The sequence below is a fragment of the Nicotiana tomentosiformis genome, chromosome 3 (assembly GCF_000390325.3).
Source record: "Nicotiana tomentosiformis chromosome 3, ASM39032v3, whole genome shotgun sequence".
Taxonomy (NCBI): Eukaryota; Viridiplantae; Streptophyta; class Magnoliopsida; order Solanales; family Solanaceae; genus Nicotiana; species Nicotiana tomentosiformis.
The window spans coordinates 120,216,813-120,235,784 of record NC_090814.1 but is presented as its reverse complement, the minus strand read 5'-3'; the positions used below and the strand labels follow the sequence as shown (position 1 = coordinate 120,235,784).

Genomic DNA, 18,972 nt, shown 5'->3' with positions numbered 1-18,972 from the left:
GAAATAAGCACATAGATGTTAGACATCATTTTTTAAGGGACAACTATGAGAAGGGTTTTATCACTATGGAATTTTGTGCTACTGACAAGCAAATAACTGACATCTTCACAAAAGGTCTAAGTAGAAATCACTTTGAAAGGAACATGTTAGAATTAGGGATGATTAAGATCACCTAAAAGGAACCAGTTCTAACTCAAAAATATTGGTTAGAGAAATTGTGAATTTTTGTACATAATTTGATTAGATTTTGCTTAGTTTCATACTTTCATCAGTATACTCTTGTTCCATGTGCTAAAATGACTCATTAATCTTAATGATATTATCTCTATTTTCTTGAAAAATTCAGACTTACACAAGAGATTTCTCAGTGAAGAGTCTGGTTCATCAAGATTACTTGGTACATATTCTCCACTCTGCATATTTTGAAATAATTATATTTGGATTATGATCAAGAGGAGAGTCTCATTTAATCCTAACCTCTTTGAGCTTATCCATTACAAAATGAACCTGTTTCATTCAAAAGAGTCCCAAAACGCAATAAGTGCCTAGATTCTAGGGAAAGTCACAAAAGTCTCCTCAAACTGACTCCCAAGTTAATTAGACCTCTGAACTTCTGTAAAGGTAGTTGTTACCCAATTAAACTCCGCCTCATTAAATTGATTAGGCCTTAATTGTTTCTTCAATTCCTAGTTTCCAAGCTGTCAAAATTCTCACTATTTTCTCTCATCTTCCAAACACACAAATACTCATCTTCTCTCATACCTAAACACAGCGATGGAAAATCCTTCTGAGAATCCTTCATCACCACCCAAGGAAACAACTCATACACCATCCATCACACCCTCAATCATACCCACATTTAAGAAAGAAAGGTTCAAGATGCTAGCTCGCAAAGTTGTTGCTGGAAAAGAACAAATCAAGAAAATCAATAAGCAGTTGAGGGCAAGTCAGGGAGTTGAACCCCAAAAATCTGAAGACTCTTTCAAATATGCAACTGAAGGGGAAGAAACATTTTCATCAGAAACAAAGAAGGTAAAATCTTGTCCTAAAGTTATATCTGAAGTAACCTCTGAAGCTACTGCAAATCGGTAAACTAGATTTGTTCTGGTAGGAAAAGTGGCTAGGGTAGAGACTGCTGAGTCTGAGAAAATAGGTGGTAAAAATAAAAGGAGAAAAGAAAATGAGAGTGAGGGTGTTCAAGGTGATGTGAGGGGAATGGGATAAGGAATGGCTGAATCTTCACCCACCCCTGTTAGTTTGATTGAAGAAGATTGAGTTATGGAAGGAGGGAGTGAGGAATCAACTGGAAAAGAAGAAAATGTGAAAGAAAAAGGGGAAAGTTGGTCTGGAGAAGCTGCTGAGGGGTTGATTAGATTGGGGAAGAAGGTTCAAGAACTTGTTCCATCTGAGCAGGAACCCCTTGAAGACTTACTGAAAAAGGTGTCTGATAGTTACAATCCTAAAAAGAAAAGAAGTTCAGAAGTTAGAGTCTCCGGTACTGTTAGGGAAAACAAGAAAAAAAGGGCTACCTCGTCTATTCATGTAGATACTCCTCTTACAAGAGGGGGAGCTACAAGGAGTCAGAAGAAGCAGAGTGAGGCTGAACTGGAAAAGGCTTTAGAAGAAAGTAAGAGAAAAGTTGCTGCTAAGGGAAAGAAGAAGGTGGTTGAGCCTGTTGAGGCAGTTGAAATTGATGAGATGGACCTGGTTCTTCAGGATAAAAAGGAGGCATAAGAAATGGAGGTTGTGACTCCAAAGGCAAATAAGATCAAGACTTCTACAAAGAAGTCTGTTTCAAAGACAAAGTCTGCAGGGCCATCTACCTTGGTCAAAAGAACCAGGTTTGTCTTGAAGTCCATAAAAGTGAAAATAGTGGAAGAAGAAGAATTGAGTGGGGAAGAAGAAGAAGAATCTGATGCAGAGAAGGACAAGATGGTTAAGTTTGGAAAAAGATCCATCTTGAAAGGTAGACTCCTCGGGAACTTGGAGGAGGAAGGCATGGTGATGCTGCTGGAAAAAATTACAATTGCAAGGTTGGAAGAACATGGTCCTTCATATGGAGGGAAAGCTTGCCAAAACTGAGATTGTAGAGTTCATGGCAAATTGTGAGATCAAGAATGGTAGAGTTACCAGTGTAGTAAAGGGGGTGACAGTGACAAGAAGCTCAAATGGCCAAGTTTAGAGAATCTCCCTACTGCCCTTGCCATTACAAGAAAATTTGGTGACGATGAAGAAGAGCTTGAGCCCAAGGATATATACAAAAGTGAGATGAAGCCACCCCACAAAGTGTTGTTCGAATTTGTTAACAAAGTTGTGCTGCCTGAGCAAGAAATGAGGCACATTGCCACATTCATGGACCTGGTCTTTATGGAATATCTGGACAGTGGGAGGCAAATCAATTGGCCTGGATTCATCATCTAGCTTCTCGATAGAGTTCTGACTGGCACCAAAACTCATGCCATACCCTATGGGTTCATTCTCACGGCTGTACTTGCACACTTTAAGGTACCCAACAAGAAATGGGAAGTTGGTACAAGCAAGGATCATATTGGGGCAAACACTCTAACTGCTTATGACTATGAAGTCCACACCACTTACAAAGAACCTGGTTCATCCAAAAAGGTACATGTGAACAGCAAAGTGCGAACCTTGGTGCAAGAGAATGGGGCTACAGATGTTGAAATTGAAAGGCTGAAGAAGAGGTTGGTAGATGTAGAATCTGAGAGAGATGCTCTCAAAAATGGGCTTGCAGAAGAGAAGTAGAAGAATGATGGCATTCTTCAGGATATGCTGAAACTGCTCCAAGCCAAGAACCAAGAACTTGGTCCTTCCCAGCCTTAAGAACTTTCTAGCCTAGTTAGACCAACCAGTGACTCGGATGGGATTTTTTTTTGTTCATGATCCAATGTTTTATTTCTCTTTATGCTTTGTGGATGACTAAGTATCAATGATAATTAACTTCTTTTGTGCTCTAACTGTTTGTTGATGCTTCTTAGATGGATAATATCATTATATTGATAAATGATGTTTGACTCCATAATTGCATTTGAAGTAGCCCCAATGGCCATGAGTGATTTCTATTAAAATCTGGTTATCTAACATAATTTCTATGCAACTTTTGATGATGCCAAAAGGGGAAAGATAAGTTGTGCTTTTACTTCGGACTATGATATTTATAACCTAATGAACCTGGTCCTTGAAGATTTGTGACTTTAAAATGGAAAGTGTTCTAACATTGTGTTGATGTTAAGCTAAGTTGACACAGGGCCTAGGATTATGAAAAGCACAGAGTTTATCATCATAAAAATGGGGAATTTGTTGGCCCCAAGTGAAGTTTGTTTTGATGATTGACAAAGGAACTCGAGCATGAACCAGGTCCATACACAGTGTGTACAAACACGGGCAGATTCGAGCATAAGGGATGCACGTGAAGGAGATAAGCTTAAGTTGTTATATCTTATATCTCCTGATCGAAAATGTTGCATAAATGATAAGGAGAAGGACTCCTTACTCGAAGAGAACTTTATCCAAGCTAACGGAGGAGTTAGAAGTTGAAGATAACTAGAACTCTTCCACCAAAGAAGAGTATCATTAGAACTCTAAATATTTCACATTCTACTTACTCTATATATTGCAGGATGTTCTCATTCTATAGGTACGCACAAACGCTGAAGTTAAACGTGAGTTGAGAGCAAAATAGCAAGGCATTTTGCAAGCAACTCTTGTGTGATTCAAGTGTGCGAATCTGAAGCTACATGAACCAGATAGAAGAACCAGTTCCAAACGTCTGTCTTTTATTCTAGTTCAATTGTAGTAGGTGTTTTCAAGTTGTACCTTTCAGCTTTATCTAGAAGCAATTGTATTAGGTACTCTGAGTATTCAAGTTAGAGTTAACTTGAAGTTGTCGCAACACTTAGAGGTTGGTTGCCACAATGGGATTAGAGTTAATCCTTAGGTTTACAAAGAGTTTTGTAAATGTTGTTTTGGCTTAGTGATTTAGTGAAGTGTTGGGGAAAATCCTATTGAGTAGTAGGTCATGATTTTTTTACCTTTTGAGCCGGGTGTTTTTCACATAAAAATACTTGTGTTCTTTACTTTCCGCATTTACTATTTTCGCAACAGTAGTATAAGGAACACTTAGAAGAATCAGGTCTTTCTATAATCAGTGCACGCGAAAATTGGACATCATCCCCCTCTTGTGTGTCATTGAAGTACAAAACATCAAATCGATATTCACATTTCCGGAGCCGATGGTCCGGATAAGGTTTGTATACATATTATCCTCTTTAAACCCCACTTGTGAGATTATGGTATGTTATTGTTGTTGCTATTCACATTTGACTGATGTGAATATTTTCTTGACAAAGGCAAAGATTACTTTTAGCCCACAGCCAAAACTAATTATATTTGGTAGCCACAAAAGTGTATAAAATTTATACATATATATATATATCAAAAATATATATTTTCGGCTATTATTTTGAGAGCAACTATATACTATATTTTTCCTTCTAATTACAACAAGGTTTTGAAACTATCACAGTAGTAAATTAAAATAATATAAAACGTGAAATTAGCTTGTGAACTCGATCAAAAGCCTAAGGATAAAAAGACCAAATTTTAAGATTGAATTGTACAGAAACAAAATCCAGGGCAACGACGACATAGGTTGTGTAGGAGAGTGTGTTCCTCTCAATTGGGTCGGCTCTTGTTCGTAGGAACACGCCTTCAATGGGACCCACATTCCTTGTCAATCTGTCAAGAAAAGTCTTCACTCCCTATATATATGTGTGTTGCTTGTTTTTCTACCTATTCACTTTCATAACCCCAATCATAAACTACTTTACATTTGTTCTAACTACTACTTATCCAAAACCTTTTGAGTTTTATACCTTTATACTTTACATGAATGACATAATGTCGAATTCTCAGGATCAGGAATTAGGAACACAGAACAGCAATTCAGAGGATGAGCTGTTAACCTTTTTCTCTTCACCAACGTAAGTCAACTCTCATCTCGTTTACCCTTCAACCATGCAGTGGTGATCATATTTGACAAATAATCTGACTGGCTTTCTGTTTGTGTACTGAATATTCTTACTCAACGTCCTTTTTTCTCTTTCTTTTTTTCCACTGATTAAAAGGATTCTGCTTATTCGCCAATATTTTTTCCCAATAAATTCAAGATTCTTTCTTTATGTGACAGTCGCTTCACCTTAGTGTTTCTTTTTCTTTGTCTGACAATTGCTTCTGCTTCATGTTGCTTCGACAAGTTTCTGGTTTATGTTTTTCTTAATTCTTGCGTTCTTTGTTTTTTGATAATATAGTATGAAGAAATTGCTGGAGGTGATGGTTATCCAGACCTTTGACCGCGTTTTGAAGCCAAAGTTGGAGAATTCGATTCGTAATGTTGTAAGTACAATTCTTGAACTTCTGAGCAGTAAGTGTATATATGATCAATTAGACTTTACTCAAACTTCAAATCTATGGAATTTGCTCTAGTTTATAGTCAGGTTTCATCATAATGATGCTTACATTCTCATAGATGATATCACAACGGATTTTGATCCCTAGCATTTCAATTTACCGAATTTAGTCAAGTTAGTAAAAGATTGACTAGTATCAATTATTATTATTGGGAAAATCATGAAAACTGTCATATGAATCAATGACTTTACAATTACTTGTTACCATTGCTTATTTTCATCTTTTATGGACTGAGGATCTATCGGAAGCAACCTCTCCGCCTTCTCAAGATAGGGGTAGGGGTGAGGTCTACATACACATTACCCCACTTGTGGGAAATCACTGGAGTTTTTGTTATTGTTAATCAATGACTTTACAGATCAGATTTAGAATCATTAAGGTGGCGTTTTGTTCTTCAAACTCTTCAATTTTTCAAAACAAGCGCCACCTAAAACATGAAAGTATTTTAGTGAATATTTCCTATCCGGTGGCTATTGCTCCAGAAAGCATATACTACTTAATTCTTGGGGACTTAGTTGTTATGAAGTTGATGTTCTTCTTGCAAAGACTTCTTCTTAATCTACTTTCTCTATCCAGGTAAAACACGAACTTGAACTGGCAGAGAAGAAGTTTTTGACTGCCAAGGGGTAAGGGACATTCTCTGGTTTTTTCTGTATTCCTATTATCTATTTAGCCAGTGATAGTATCTGATTGTCAATCTCATATCCAGAAACACTGAGAAAGGTATTCAAGCTCCCAAACCAAGAAGCTTGAAGTTAAAGTTCTTGACAAAGGTATCCGACCCTGTACTTACCGGAGTGGAAATTAAAGGAGAAGGAGGTAATGCTATTGAAGTGGCTTTAATTGATGATAATACTGGAGAAATTGTTGAATCTGGACCAGAAGCCTCAGCTAAAGTGGAAATAGTTGTTCTTAAGGGAGAATTTGGAGATGATGATGGATGTAATTGGAGAGCTGAAGAGTTCTGTAGAAATATTGTCAGTGAGAGGAAAGGAAATAAGTCTCTTCTTGCAGAAACTGTACATGTGAGACTCAATAAAGGCGTTGGTTCTATAGATCAGCTCAGATTTACACATTCTTCAATCTATATGAGGACGGGTATGTTCAGGCTAGGTGCAAGAATTGTTGACACTTTCAATAATGTTCAAGTAAAAGAAGCAAGGACTGAATCTTTCACTGTCAAGGATGGGCGCCAGCAATGTAAGTCGCTCTCTATTTACATGATATGAGCAGATAAAGGAGGGTGCTTACAGGAGTCAAAGTTTTGAAAAGAAAATTTTGCTATAGCTTTTGAGGAAATTTTCCTGGTGAAGTTTTTATACTAGACTAGTATCAGAATTCTAGATTACATTTTAGGAGACATATCAGAGTAGGCGCATATTGGAGTTAATCAATATAACCTGGTAACATACATGGTAGCATGGTTAAAACTATGAGAGTAAAGTTGGCTATGAAGTTGAACCTCTAAATGTTGTGACATATTGTGGCCTTGCACTTGGAGATTAGAATCAGACGTAAATGTGATTCACTAAATTTTCTTAGTATTCTCTATATTTCAGTAGTGATGAGGCACAATAGGAAGATAAAGAAACCATCTAACATGTTAGAGTGCATGCTGATTACTGCTGGTTCTATTTGCAGATTATGAGAAGCATGATCCACCATCTCTATCCGATGGGGTACATCGGTTAATAAACGTAGGCAGAGGCAGTAAGAAGAACCTCAGGGTTGAAAATGTCAACACAGTAGAGGACTTTCTGATTTTGCTCCTCAAAGACCATGACCGTCTCATATGTGTATTTAGTTTTATCTTTTCTTTTTAAGTTTCATCCTACAGAGTGCTTTCTACCGAGATAAGCATGTTTATTTGTTGCTGAACTGAATGCATCTTTAAGGGCTAATTCTGAAAACTTACTAACTCGTCGATTGGTTACCTAGACCTACTATATGATCATGGCTTATGCTGCCAATTTAACCTTGTATTAGTAGTTAGCATTAAGATTAAAAATCTAAAATCAATTTTTCATTGTAAAGATATGTTTCATCCTCGTTACAACCTAAAGCTAGTACGTATCTATTTGTTGATTTTCAGGTACTTAATCTAAAGCCAAGACAATTGGAGGAGACATTAAGCCATGCTCGAAGATGCATAATTAATGAACGGATGTACTCTTTTATTGACTTTCAAGAAAAGGAAGGTGTGGTTTTTAACATTGTTGGAGAGGTGCTAGGGCTTATTCTGGAGTCCCATTATCTACCTATGCATCAGTTATCTGAAAGTGATAAGGCATGATTTTTGGACCAAAATTCTCTCCATTTCCCTATTTTTCCTTTTGTTGCTCTTATCTCATTTCTATTGCTGTTTTCTTACTATTCTGGAGTGACATTGACAGGCTAAGGCTCAGAGGCTGCTAGTATCTGCATGTGAACATTGGGATCATGTGATACCGGTTGATGATGAGACATCTCTTGTGCAATATCTTTCTCAAAAATCGCCATCAATGAACCCTTTCAATTCTCCAAGTCGAGAGGTTCCTAGCACCAATAACGGTGTTGAGAATTTAAGAATAAGTGATGGACATTGTCATACCTCCAGAGTTGCAAGTGCAGTCAGTCTGAATGGTTGTGGTTCCACCAGTATCAGTAACCTAGATTTCTCTAACTTCCCAATATATAGTCCTACATTCCAAGATATTTTGATTAACGAATTCAACTTTGGGTGTGAAGACTTTGGTTTTGAATCCGATGTTCATCAACCTCATGATGGTTCTGCCCCTATGGTAAAAGCGCAGAGGCGGTGGAGATTGTTGTTCGGTGTCTTAATATTGCTCTGTGCAAAAAGAAGAGCTGCAGCATTAGATATTCAAGTTCTGAAGAAGCGGAAAGTCATTTGATTCTGTGGCTTTAGCCTGTTACTAAAGAGTTTGACAGCAGGTCCATTTTTTCTTAGTGATTTTTCTGATTGCTAAAGATTTTTAAGTGCTATAGTAGAAAGAGTTTTGACTACTCTCGTGATATTATCAGTTGGTAGCATACATCTCAGAGCTCTTTATCGAAGCATAACCTTTCCCTGTAGATTCTAGTTACTCCTTCTGCTGCAGTGCTGCTTTTAAGTCTTCAATTTTTAACCTGTAGTACTTCATTTAGCATTTCTCAATTTACTTTAAGAGGGCGTGTTGAAAGTCTAATATAGTTGTATGTTAGCATGTTTAAAGTCTAATACCGTTTTATGTTTGAATGTATTTAGATTCATTTCATATCAAGGTTAATTATATATAATACTATTGATTATTGTCTCATAATTAAGAATCCCAATAATTAAGAGTCTTTATTTCGTGAAATCTAAACTCCTAAATAAGGAGCCCTCTTTTTGTTGCTCGCCACTCAATTCAATACCATATTTTTCTTTTTTAGTCCCTTTTAGAATAAGTTTCTTGATTCTGTAGCCAAAGTTGCTTCATATGATGTTGCCAACAACAAAGGGGGTTGAAATAATACTTGGTGAGACAAGACTTTGTGTTCATACTTGAGCTACATTTTACCAGGTGGAGCTCCAAGAGCCAGTCAAGAAAGGAAAACTAAAGTCGCATGGGGAAGTACTAATTGACTTGTTGAGAAAATAGTCAACAAGTTGCATTGGATAGAACTGCAACAAAAAGAAATGATGGTGTTCATCTGGTAATTTTGTAGAGACGACACAGGTATGATTCTTTTTTATGCTTATCAAAGAAAAATAACTTGTTGCTCTAGTAATATGGAAAGAGTTTAAGCTATAAACACCATCAGTATAAAGAATTTTTTATACTATCAGGTCATTCAATGGATATCTGCAGGTAAAGCCTTCTTAAAATGTTAATCTTAAAAATAAGACAAGTTACCTACTACAACACGTAAAGGTAAACTAGAAATTACTCGATGCTAGTGTATGCCTCTCTCTCTCTCAATAATTTGTTGTAGTATCTATGCTGGTTTTCTTATTTTTCAAGCTACATACAAGGAAAATGAATTTTCATTGAGCACCTCGTTTAAGGTTACTAGTTGAGCTCGAAGTGTAAAAAATTCTCACCATTAGGATATCCTATATCTTCTTTGTATTCATGTAATCAACTTAGTTTTTTTTGTTTAGTTTGTACTAGTTCTCTCCTTTTCTTATGTCCTCAACTAGCACTACTTAAAGTTCTTTCCAATGCCACTCTTAACACTTACAAACTGCTTCTATGCCTTCTCAAGTGATGTTCTCATCACACATGTTGGCTGAATTGTCTAACTTGGAGAAATCATACATGTTGCCTTATTTCATTATTTTTCCTTATAGAAGTCCTCTGAATCCTGACAACATAGAAAATTATTGATCGCGGTTAGTTATCTCATCAGAAATGATTTGCTGTACAACTGCACCTGGTTTTTTTATGAGCTATCATTTATGACCATTTCACATGAGGTGTAAAATATAAGCATTACCACAAAAAATTGAACTAAGTGAAGGAGAAGCTTTAGATTGTCATATTTACATGTCTTATCTTTCGGCTTTCTGAAACATGGAACTCTGCATGACTACTGATAGATCTCATTCTAATGCCATGATGAATACTGCAGAAACGAATTACTTTTGGGATTCACTTATTAGCAGAACACATACCATGACGAGGTATGTAGGATTTTCTCAATAACAAGGAGGAGAATCCTCTTCCGATGGTTCCAACATTCTGAAACTCCTAAATTTTGCAAGCCTTATTGTCCTTGCACATTTCCTCCTGTATAGAAAGAAACAACAAAGGCAACATCTTAGTAGTTTGTAGCCCTCCTTATGTATCAAAAACATAGTTCAAACAAAATGCTCCTCCTTATGCTTTATCTATTAAATGTCTTCTGACATAAGTTCAACATTTTAGTCAAAGACAAACTAAATATCTAGTCAGGTTTGTTTTCTGCCAGAAGAGGAAATTTAAGTGTAATATTCCTTTCTCTCCAGATCTTATTCAATTTCCATGTGTCAGACATGAGATTCAAAAATCTAAACTGCATTTTTCTTCAATGCTAACAGGAGGAAAAAGCTGAATGCATAAATAGGTCCAAATATTTATGGATCTGAAGCCAGTACATGATGCAACCGGCATATCAATTGAAAGGCTGAGAAAGGTACTCGTATAATAAATACATTGACTGGCAGGGATAAGAAAAGGGCTTTCTTTGTGATTACGCGTTTAGTTGAAATCCTTTAAATGGTATGAACAGCAATAACTAAGAACTTAGCTTAAAGAAAATGATGACCATATAGGGACACTGTAGTCTTTACCCACCTTATTCTTTCGTGCCAATATAACTTCTTCTAAAGGTGGTCGACCTGTAACAAGAAATACCACTTCAGGAAATTGTTTTAGAGACTGTAAGCTGGGGTTTCTAAAGTGCAAAAATGACGGCATGATAAGATATCACAACAAATGTAATGCCGTTAGAATTCTTTCAATGATGTTCACTCTATATTGTTAGTCTGTTGGAAAAAACTTTCCTTCTGTCATTCCATGATGGAAAAGTTTTTAAACTGCTTAAAAATTAATTATAAAAACTGAGAAACAAAATACTACTGCATTAAAGATTTCCAAATGATTGAAGGTGGTAACTACTAAAATAGATGTCTAATATCTATGTATGCATGTGATCTATAGGAATACGGGTTCTATAAAGGGGATAGCTCTTTATCTGGAGACTTCTTTATATGGACAGTTGGAAACATAACAATCAAATGGGATTAACCTGTTATCTGAAGACGATACTTTGCCCAGACTCCATACACAGTATCAGCAATAGTTGCAATCTGCAAATCACAATCATTCATGAGAACATGCCAACTGGTGTGGCACAACAATAGAAAGTTAGAATTGAAGAGGACTTACAGGTTCATATTTTGTAATGGCATACACCCATCCTAACCCAACTGCTTCATAGAGTCGTCTAAATGCCTAAACCAGTAATAAAAGAGATGAAACAAATGTAAACTTTCAAATATGAAGGAGAAAATTATAAGTATCAAAATTTGCCAAACCTCAACATTTGTAACCACAGTTCCATCTGATAGTATTGCATGTATTGTTCCCATAACCTAAACAAGTGGTGACAAATCGTCATTGCTTCTTGAAAAATAGAAGGGAGCTCGAGCAATGGATACAGAAGAAAATGCTGAAGAAACACTAGGTGATTTCTTCCTATTTGTTTAAGTCTTAGTGGCAGACTTAGTACATGTGATGGTGGGAGGTAGCAAGTACCCGGTGAATAGTCAAGATGCACAATCTGGCCCGGACAGCAGCGTCATAACAAATTAAAAAAAAAAAAAAAAAAAAAGTTGTGGATAAAACTATGAACTGCTAGGCAATGCATTAGTATAACTAGGTTCTTGCTAGATAATTAAATAGGATGTACTTATAACTAATGAATGGTTTAACTTACACTACATACGAAAGACAGTTAAGGAACATACCGTCTTATAATCAAGGCCTTCATTCTCCTCTGGGCTGTATTCATCAGAACTAATGTCCACAAATTTGATTGTTCCATAACCTTTGTTCCTCTCTTTTAACATGTCAACCTAAGAAAACCATCATCCAATATATAATAGAGCAGCATCTCTTACTAGTAATTCAAAGATTTAAAAGGAGAAGAATTTATTTATTTATTTATTTGTTCATTACCTCACGCATGCATAAGGGACAGTCTCCATCGTAAAGCATCTTAATTTTCCAGTTTTCGTGGCCTTCATTATCCTTCTTTTGTGCGACAGGATCCACATTTGTTTCACTGATTGCTCTAATCGAATATCTTGGTCCTTAGAATTTAAAAAAAAAAAAAAAAAAAACACAGAAATTGAAATCAACCCAAGTTTCATCATTACGATCATATAAAGAGTAAAAGAGATTTTTCTCTTAAAGTGAGCAAAATCAAAGTGTTACCATTTTGATTCAGCAGAGGAGGGGTTGAATTGGGTAGAAATTTTGAAGCAAAAACGTGGGATTTGGTTGTGAGATAATGAGGAGGAAGTGAGAGCAGAGCTATGTTGGCTCGTCTTACAACAGGACGCGCTGCCACTCTCAAAGCCATTTGCATATTTCGCCAAACAATTCAGAAAACTGATGACTTTATGAAGAAGAAGTTAATAAGTCCTATGTTTTTGTTCATGTTAACAGCCGCACCTACGTGGCAATTCCACCTTCATTAAATTGATACCATAGAAATTTAATTAAAATGTTTGGGCTTTTATTGGGCTCAGATCAAACCATTTAGGGGTACGATGGAATTGGCCCAATTGCATCTTTGCTTCAAAAGTCTGTTTTATTCTTGGGAATTTGGCACCGTATATCAACTGAGTCTACTAATTGGCTAGAATTAACCCATTTTTCAACTATTGGCATTAAGTAGCCAATAATGTATATCACAATAACAATATGTATATCAAAATATATATCACAATCTTAATTTTCTTTTTTGTGTATATCAAACTTTTATTTTCCTTCTTTGTGTATTTAAAATATGAAATTATAAATATAATTGTCTATCATTTATTGTTGTGTTTAAATCTAAGTGTATAACACAAAAATAATTGTGTTGTTTGTATATCACTATGTATAACATATCAAATAATGTGTATATCAAAAAGTATATCTCAACTTTATTTTCTGTCTTTGTATATATTAAGATGTATATCAATATTTTCTTTTTGTTTTTTGTATATCTCAGTGTACAATATATAATTTCCTGTGGATATACACAAATATATATTGATATACAAGATGAAAATTAGAACTATTTTTTTAATCAAAAAAAAAAAGAGGGAAGAAAAAAATGAAGTTCTGGCCAATGCCAATTTGGTGTGTGTGTGTGTGTGTGGCGGGGGGGGGGGGGGAGGTATCGGTTGTATATCAAAATATTTCAAAAATTATTTTTTTCACTCTAAAACTTAATAATTGGGGGCATGATTACAACACAGAAAAAATATTCTCAGATGTTTGAACTTTGAACTATTAAGTTGATCGAAACCCTATTTCACGAAACACTACATCCATTACAAATTATTTGCATGATTTTCTATTACTGTTTTAGTTGACATCAACAAAGAAATTTTATGGATATGGAGAGAGAGGGAGATGGAACAAGAGAGAGGGGGAGACGAGAGATACAAGTACAAAATCTTCATAATATCCCTAATATATTGGTATTGAGAGGATACAAAATCGTACTTTATGGGATATGGCTATAGAATGCCAAATTCTTTCGGCTTCTTCTGCCAAACTTAATTTAAGGCTAAAATTTTGTCAATTCTTATTATGTGTTGTCACTCAATGTCAATTTCTCTTTATTCTTCTTTTTCGAAAATATATCTTTTTCTTTTTTCGTGAAAAGATTATTTGTTTTCCTTTTACATATTACACCGTCTATACTCAAACTAGATTGGCTTTAACTTTTTAAAAATCGAACACTTATAAAAGTTGCATTTGTATACGGTCGAAATAGATTTCGGCCTTAGCACGTTCGATCGAGTTCGAACGATGATTTATCGGAGTAAGATCCTGAGCGTGGAACGAACTAACCTCGAACCCGGAAGGCTGATCCGTGTCGAGGTCGATATCATTATCAAGCTCGAATCAAAATCAAACCATGATGCAGAGTAGATCTATGTTTTGATAATCCAGAAACCAACCAACATTGACCTCGAATCAATTCGAGGTCAATGTTGGTTGGTTTCTGGATTATCAAAAATTCGAGGGCTCGAACCAAGGTCACGAGTTCGAGCCGAAATCAAGCCCTAACCAAAATCGAGGATTCTAAGTAGGATCGAGCTCGCAGACAAAAGCCGTTGCAATCCCACTAGAGAGAATCTTGGCAGAGATTATGGAAAAGCTGACATATCATGGGTCTCCCACTGAATGTTTATTTTATTATGCTTAGAGCCTAATCCATCCACTATAAAAGGGCTTGGTTACCATTTCTGTAGGACAAGTTTTTTCTGAGGCTTACATTGTAATAAAGGTGTTATCTCCTTCTACAGTAAAAAAATCGCTCTTTCAGACTCCTTAGATTGATTCTATTTGTTGAACCCTAAGATCCATTATTCCTGATAACCTTATCTATTTTGCATTCTCTCCAATCTATATTTACATTTTTATTTATCCTTGCATTTTGTATTAAGTTACGCTACATATCCTCGGAACTGCGTATAAATTCAACTCTATCCATTTTTCGGGTAAACAGTTTGGCGCCCACCGTGGGGCCGAGGATAACAGTGGTCATTTGATACAAATCTAAAAAAATACGCCATTGTGCTTTGCACTTATTTCTGAAAACATCTTGAATTTCGCATCAGCTACGAATAACCACCAATCAAATGGCTTCACCGATCGATTACGAAGTCGGCCTTCAAGATGAAACCAACAACTTGGCACCCGATGCTCGAATCAAAGTACCCGAAATTCGAGCCGAAATACCATTGGATGTCAATTCACAAATAGCTTTGGAGGTGAACCAGCGTTCCGAACCGGAAAGAAACATTCAGGGCGATACTCGATCCGTAGCTCGAGACACCCAAAATGCGGGGGAAATCAGGGCCAGCTTACGTATGATCTTCGAGATGCTACAATCCCAACAAGTAGCGATAGCTCAGCTACAGAGCCAAACTCGTGCACAAAGCAGGCCGGATACCAATCCACTTCGAGAAGTCACCCCCAGAACAGAGCCCGCCATAGTGAAATCTAACAAGCTAGAATCGGGGACTACTCCCGGAATTACTAAATTGCTCGAGGAACTCACAAAACGAGTCGAAGCCAACGACAAGAGGGTGAAAACGTACAATGCCAGGGTCGATCAAATCTCGGGGGCTCCACCGATGATAAAGGGGCTTGATTCGAAAAAAATTCATACAAAAGCCTTTTCCGTCGAGTGCGGCACCAAAGCCAATCCTCAAAAAATTCCGTATGCCCTAAATTCCCAAATATAACGGTACGACCGATCCTAACGAACATGTCACCTCTTACATATATGCCATAAAAGGCAACGATTTGGAGGACGATGAGATCGAATCTGTGTTGTTGAAAAAGTTCGGGGAGACCCTCTCGAAGGGAGCGATGATCTGGTACCACAATTTATCGCCGAATTCCATCGATTCTTTTGCCATGTTAGCAGATTCGTTCGTAAAGTCACATACTGGTGCCATAAAGGTTGCACCGAGGAAATCAGACCTCTTCAAAGTAAAGCAAAGGCAAGATGAAATGCTGAGGGAATTCGTATCCCGATTTCAAATGGAACGCATGGAATTACCCCCGATCACAGACGATTGGGCCGTACAAGCTTTCACCCAAGGGTTGAACGAGCTAAGTTCGACAGCATCACATCGGCTGAAACAAAATTTGATCGAGTATCCAGCGATAATTTGGGCGGATGTACACAACCGATATCAATCGAAAATTAGGGTCGAGGATGATCAGTTGGGAGCTCCGTAAGGACCCGTTTATCAGAACAGGACAGTTATTAAAAACCAAAAGGAGATCGACAGAGAACAAAGGTCGAACAGAGACCGATATCGACCGTACGTCGCAGATCGGGTGAATAACGGTTCAGCACGCAACGCAGTTCGAAACAATCGAAGGATTGATCGAGAACAAAATTCTTGGGGGCTTATGAGTAAGAGCGGCTTCGATAAATATGTCGATCCTATAGAAGCACATCGATTATCAGAATATAACTTCAGCGTTGGTGTATCCGCTCTCGTGTCAGCCATCGGACGCATCAAAGACACTAAATGGCCTCGACCAATACAGACCGATCCTGCCCGAAGAAATCCCAATCAAACATGCGAATATCATGGTACCCATGGCCACAGGACAGAAGATTGCAAGCAACTAAGAGAGGAAATAGCTCGCTTATTTAACAAAGGGCACCTTCGGGAATTTCTGAGTGATAGGGCGAAGAACCATTTTAAAAGCAGGAATTTCAGCAAGCAAAACGAGCAAGAAGAACCGTAGTACGTCATCCACATGATCATCGGCGGCATCGATACCCCTCAGGAACCAATGCTTAAACGCACTAAAACATCGATGGTGAGGGAAAAGCGATCTCGGACTCAAGATTACGCACCCATGGGGACTCTGTCCTTTGATGATGAAGATGCAGAGGGGGTCATCCAACCTCATAACGACGCACTGGTAATATCTGTACTCATGAATAAAACTAAAATTAAGCGTGTGTTAATCGATCCAGGTAGCTCGGCCAACATTATTCAATTGAAGGTAGTAGAGCAGCTCGGCCTACAGGATCAGATCGTACCCACAACTCTGGTCCTAAACGGGTTCAATATGGCATGTGAAACCACCAAAGGTGAGATAGTCCTACCAATAAACATGGCCGGAACCATCCAGGAAACAAAGTTTCACGTGAGCGAAGGCGATATGAGATATAACGCCCTTTTCGGAAGGCCATGGATCCACAACATGAGAGTTGTGTCTTCGACCCTATACCAGGCCCTCAAGTTCCCGACGTCGAGAGGTGTCAAAATGGTGTACGGAGGACAACCAGCCGCAAAATAAATATTCGCCGTCGACGAAGCTAAACCAATATCCTCACTTTCGCCAATAAAAGGATCGGGCCCGGAAGGAGAACGGGACACCAAATAGCAATCACAGACATCGGCTTCAACCCAGCCAGACAACCAGAAAATCGGAGAGGATGATGATCAAAGGGTCCCTCGATCTTTCGTGATTCCCGATGACTCCGACGCCACCAAATCAACAATCGAGGAACTAGAGCAAGTCATATTAATCGAGGACTGGCCTGAGCGAAAGGTATACTTGGGAACGGGGTTGAGCCCCGAACTCAGGAAGAAACTCGTTCAATTTCTTATCGATAACATCGATTATTTTACCTGGTCCCATTTAGATATAACAGGGATCCCGCCGGACATAACGACGCATCGGCTAAGTTTGGACCCCAGGTTCAGACCGGTGAAGCAAAAGAGAAGACCCCAGTCCGAGAGAAAGCACGCATTCATAAAGGATGAGGTAACCAAGCTTATCAAAGTAGGGTACATTCGGGAGGTGAAATATCCCGAATGGCTAGCCAACGTAGTTGTAGTCCCTAAAAAGGGAACAAACTTAGAATGTGTGTGGACTATAAGGATTTGAACAAAGCATGCCCCAAATATTCCTTTCCGCTGTCCAACATCGATCGCATGATCGATGCCACGGCCGGCCACGAGATCCTCACTTTTCTCGATGCCTATTCCGGGTATAATCAAATCCAGATGAACCCGGAGGACCAGAAAAAGACTTCATTTGTCACCAAATACGGAACGTATTGTTATAACGTGATGCCCTTCGAGCTAAAAAAACGTAGGGGCTACTTACCAACGCCTAGTAAATAAAATGTTCGAAGAACAAATAGGAAAATCAATGGAAGTTTATATTGATGATATGTTAGTTAAGTCCCTGCGCGCAGAGGACCATTTGACTCATTTGCAGGAAACATTCGACATTTTAAGGAAATACAACATGAAGCTCAACCTCGAGAAATGTGCTTTCGGGGGTCGGTTCGGGCAAGTTCCTCGGCTTCATGGTGTCGCATCGGGGAATAGAGATTAACCCCGAAAAAATCAAGGCCATCGAAGACATCATCGTTGTGGATAGCGTGAAGGCCGTACAAAGGCTAACGGGTCGGATTGCAGCCTTGAGTCGGTTCATCTCAAGATCATCTGACCAAAGTCACAAAATTTTCTCTCTACTCAAAAAGAAGAACGATTTTGCTTGAATCCCGGAGTGCCAACAAGCATTAGAGGAGCTAAAGAGATATCTATCAAGCCCACCACTACTTCACACTCCAAAAACAGACGAGAAACTTTGTTTGTACTTGGCAGTATCGGAAGTCGCCGTAAGCGGTGTCCTAGTTTGAGAAGAGCAAGGTACGCAATTCCCCGTTTATTATACAAGTCGAACCTTAGGAGAAGCGGAAACTAGATATCCGATCCTAGAAAAATTGGCACTTGCGCTAATAAGCGCCTCAAGAAAGTTAAGGCCGTACTTTCAATGTCATCCCATATGTGTATTAACCACTTACCCGCTTCGTAATATTTTGCACAAACCCGAGTTATCAGGCCGACTGGCCAAATGGGCTGTCGAACTCAGTGGGTACGATATCGAATATCAACCCTGCATGTCCATCAAGTCTCAAATTTTAGCAGACTTCGTGGCCAATTTCACGCCAACCCTCGTACCGAAAGTCGAAAAAGAACTGTTGAAATCAGGTACATCATCGGGGGTATGGATCCTTTTTACGGACGGGGCTTCGAACGTAAAAGGGTCGGGGATGGGCATAGTTTTGAAACCACCCAAGGGTAGCACTATTAGGCAATCTATTAAAACTATCAAGTTGACTAACAACGAGGCCGAGTATGAAGCCATGATTGCAGGTCTCGAGCTAGCTAGAAACTTGGGAGCAGAAGACATTGAAGCC

General features: G+C 38.1%; 2 protein-coding genes across 10 annotated transcripts; one reads left to right on the top strand and one right to left on the bottom strand.

Annotated features, from left to right (window-relative positions):
* Positions 1-4,818: 4,818 nt before the first annotated feature.
* Positions 4,819-11,468, top strand: LOC104104261 (calmodulin-binding protein 60 A-like). Of its 5 annotated transcripts, none has more exons than XM_070197524.1 (9): positions 4,819-5,000; positions 5,328-5,412; positions 6,064-6,113; positions 6,197-6,687; positions 7,129-7,283; positions 7,580-7,774; positions 7,881-9,188; positions 10,532-10,626; positions 11,154-11,468. In XM_070197524.1, the coding sequence occupies exons 1-7, from the start codon at positions 4,906-4,908 to the stop codon at positions 8,379-8,381; spliced, it is 1,572 nt and encodes a 523-aa protein (XP_070053625.1). In that variant the 5' UTR covers positions 4,819-4,905; the 3' UTR covers positions 8,382-9,188; positions 10,532-10,626; positions 11,154-11,468. The 5 variants fall into 5 exon arrangements, with proteins under 5 accessions (XP_070053625.1, XP_070053624.1, XP_033514088.1 ...); XM_070197523.1 differs by having other exon boundaries at positions 10,084-10,626; XM_033658197.2 differs by lacking the exon at positions 11,154-11,468 and having other exon boundaries at positions 7,881-8,421; positions 9,033-9,188; positions 10,084-10,954.
* On the bottom strand, positions 9,276-12,622 carry LOC104104262 (uncharacterized protein At5g50100, chloroplastic). Of its 5 annotated transcripts, XR_688101.4 has the most exons (9): positions 12,432-12,622; positions 12,174-12,307; positions 11,963-12,070; positions 11,531-11,587; positions 11,382-11,447; positions 11,242-11,302; positions 10,788-10,831; positions 10,127-10,241; positions 9,314-9,816 (listed from the first exon to the last, which is right to left on the bottom strand). XR_688101.4 is itself a non-coding variant. In XM_009612293.4 (8 exons), the coding sequence occupies exons 1-8, from the start codon at positions 12,583-12,585 to the stop codon at positions 10,203-10,205; spliced, it is 663 nt and encodes a 220-aa protein (XP_009610588.1). In that variant the 5' UTR covers positions 12,586-12,622; the 3' UTR covers positions 9,868-10,202. The 5 variants fall into 5 exon arrangements, 3 of the variants coding, with proteins under 3 accessions (XP_009610588.1, XP_070053627.1, XP_070053626.1); XR_011414950.1 differs by lacking the exon at positions 10,788-10,831 and having other exon boundaries at positions 9,276-9,816; XM_009612293.4 differs by lacking the exon at positions 9,314-9,816 and having other exon boundaries at positions 9,868-10,241.
* Between the last annotated feature and the right edge of the window lie 6,350 nt (positions 12,623-18,972).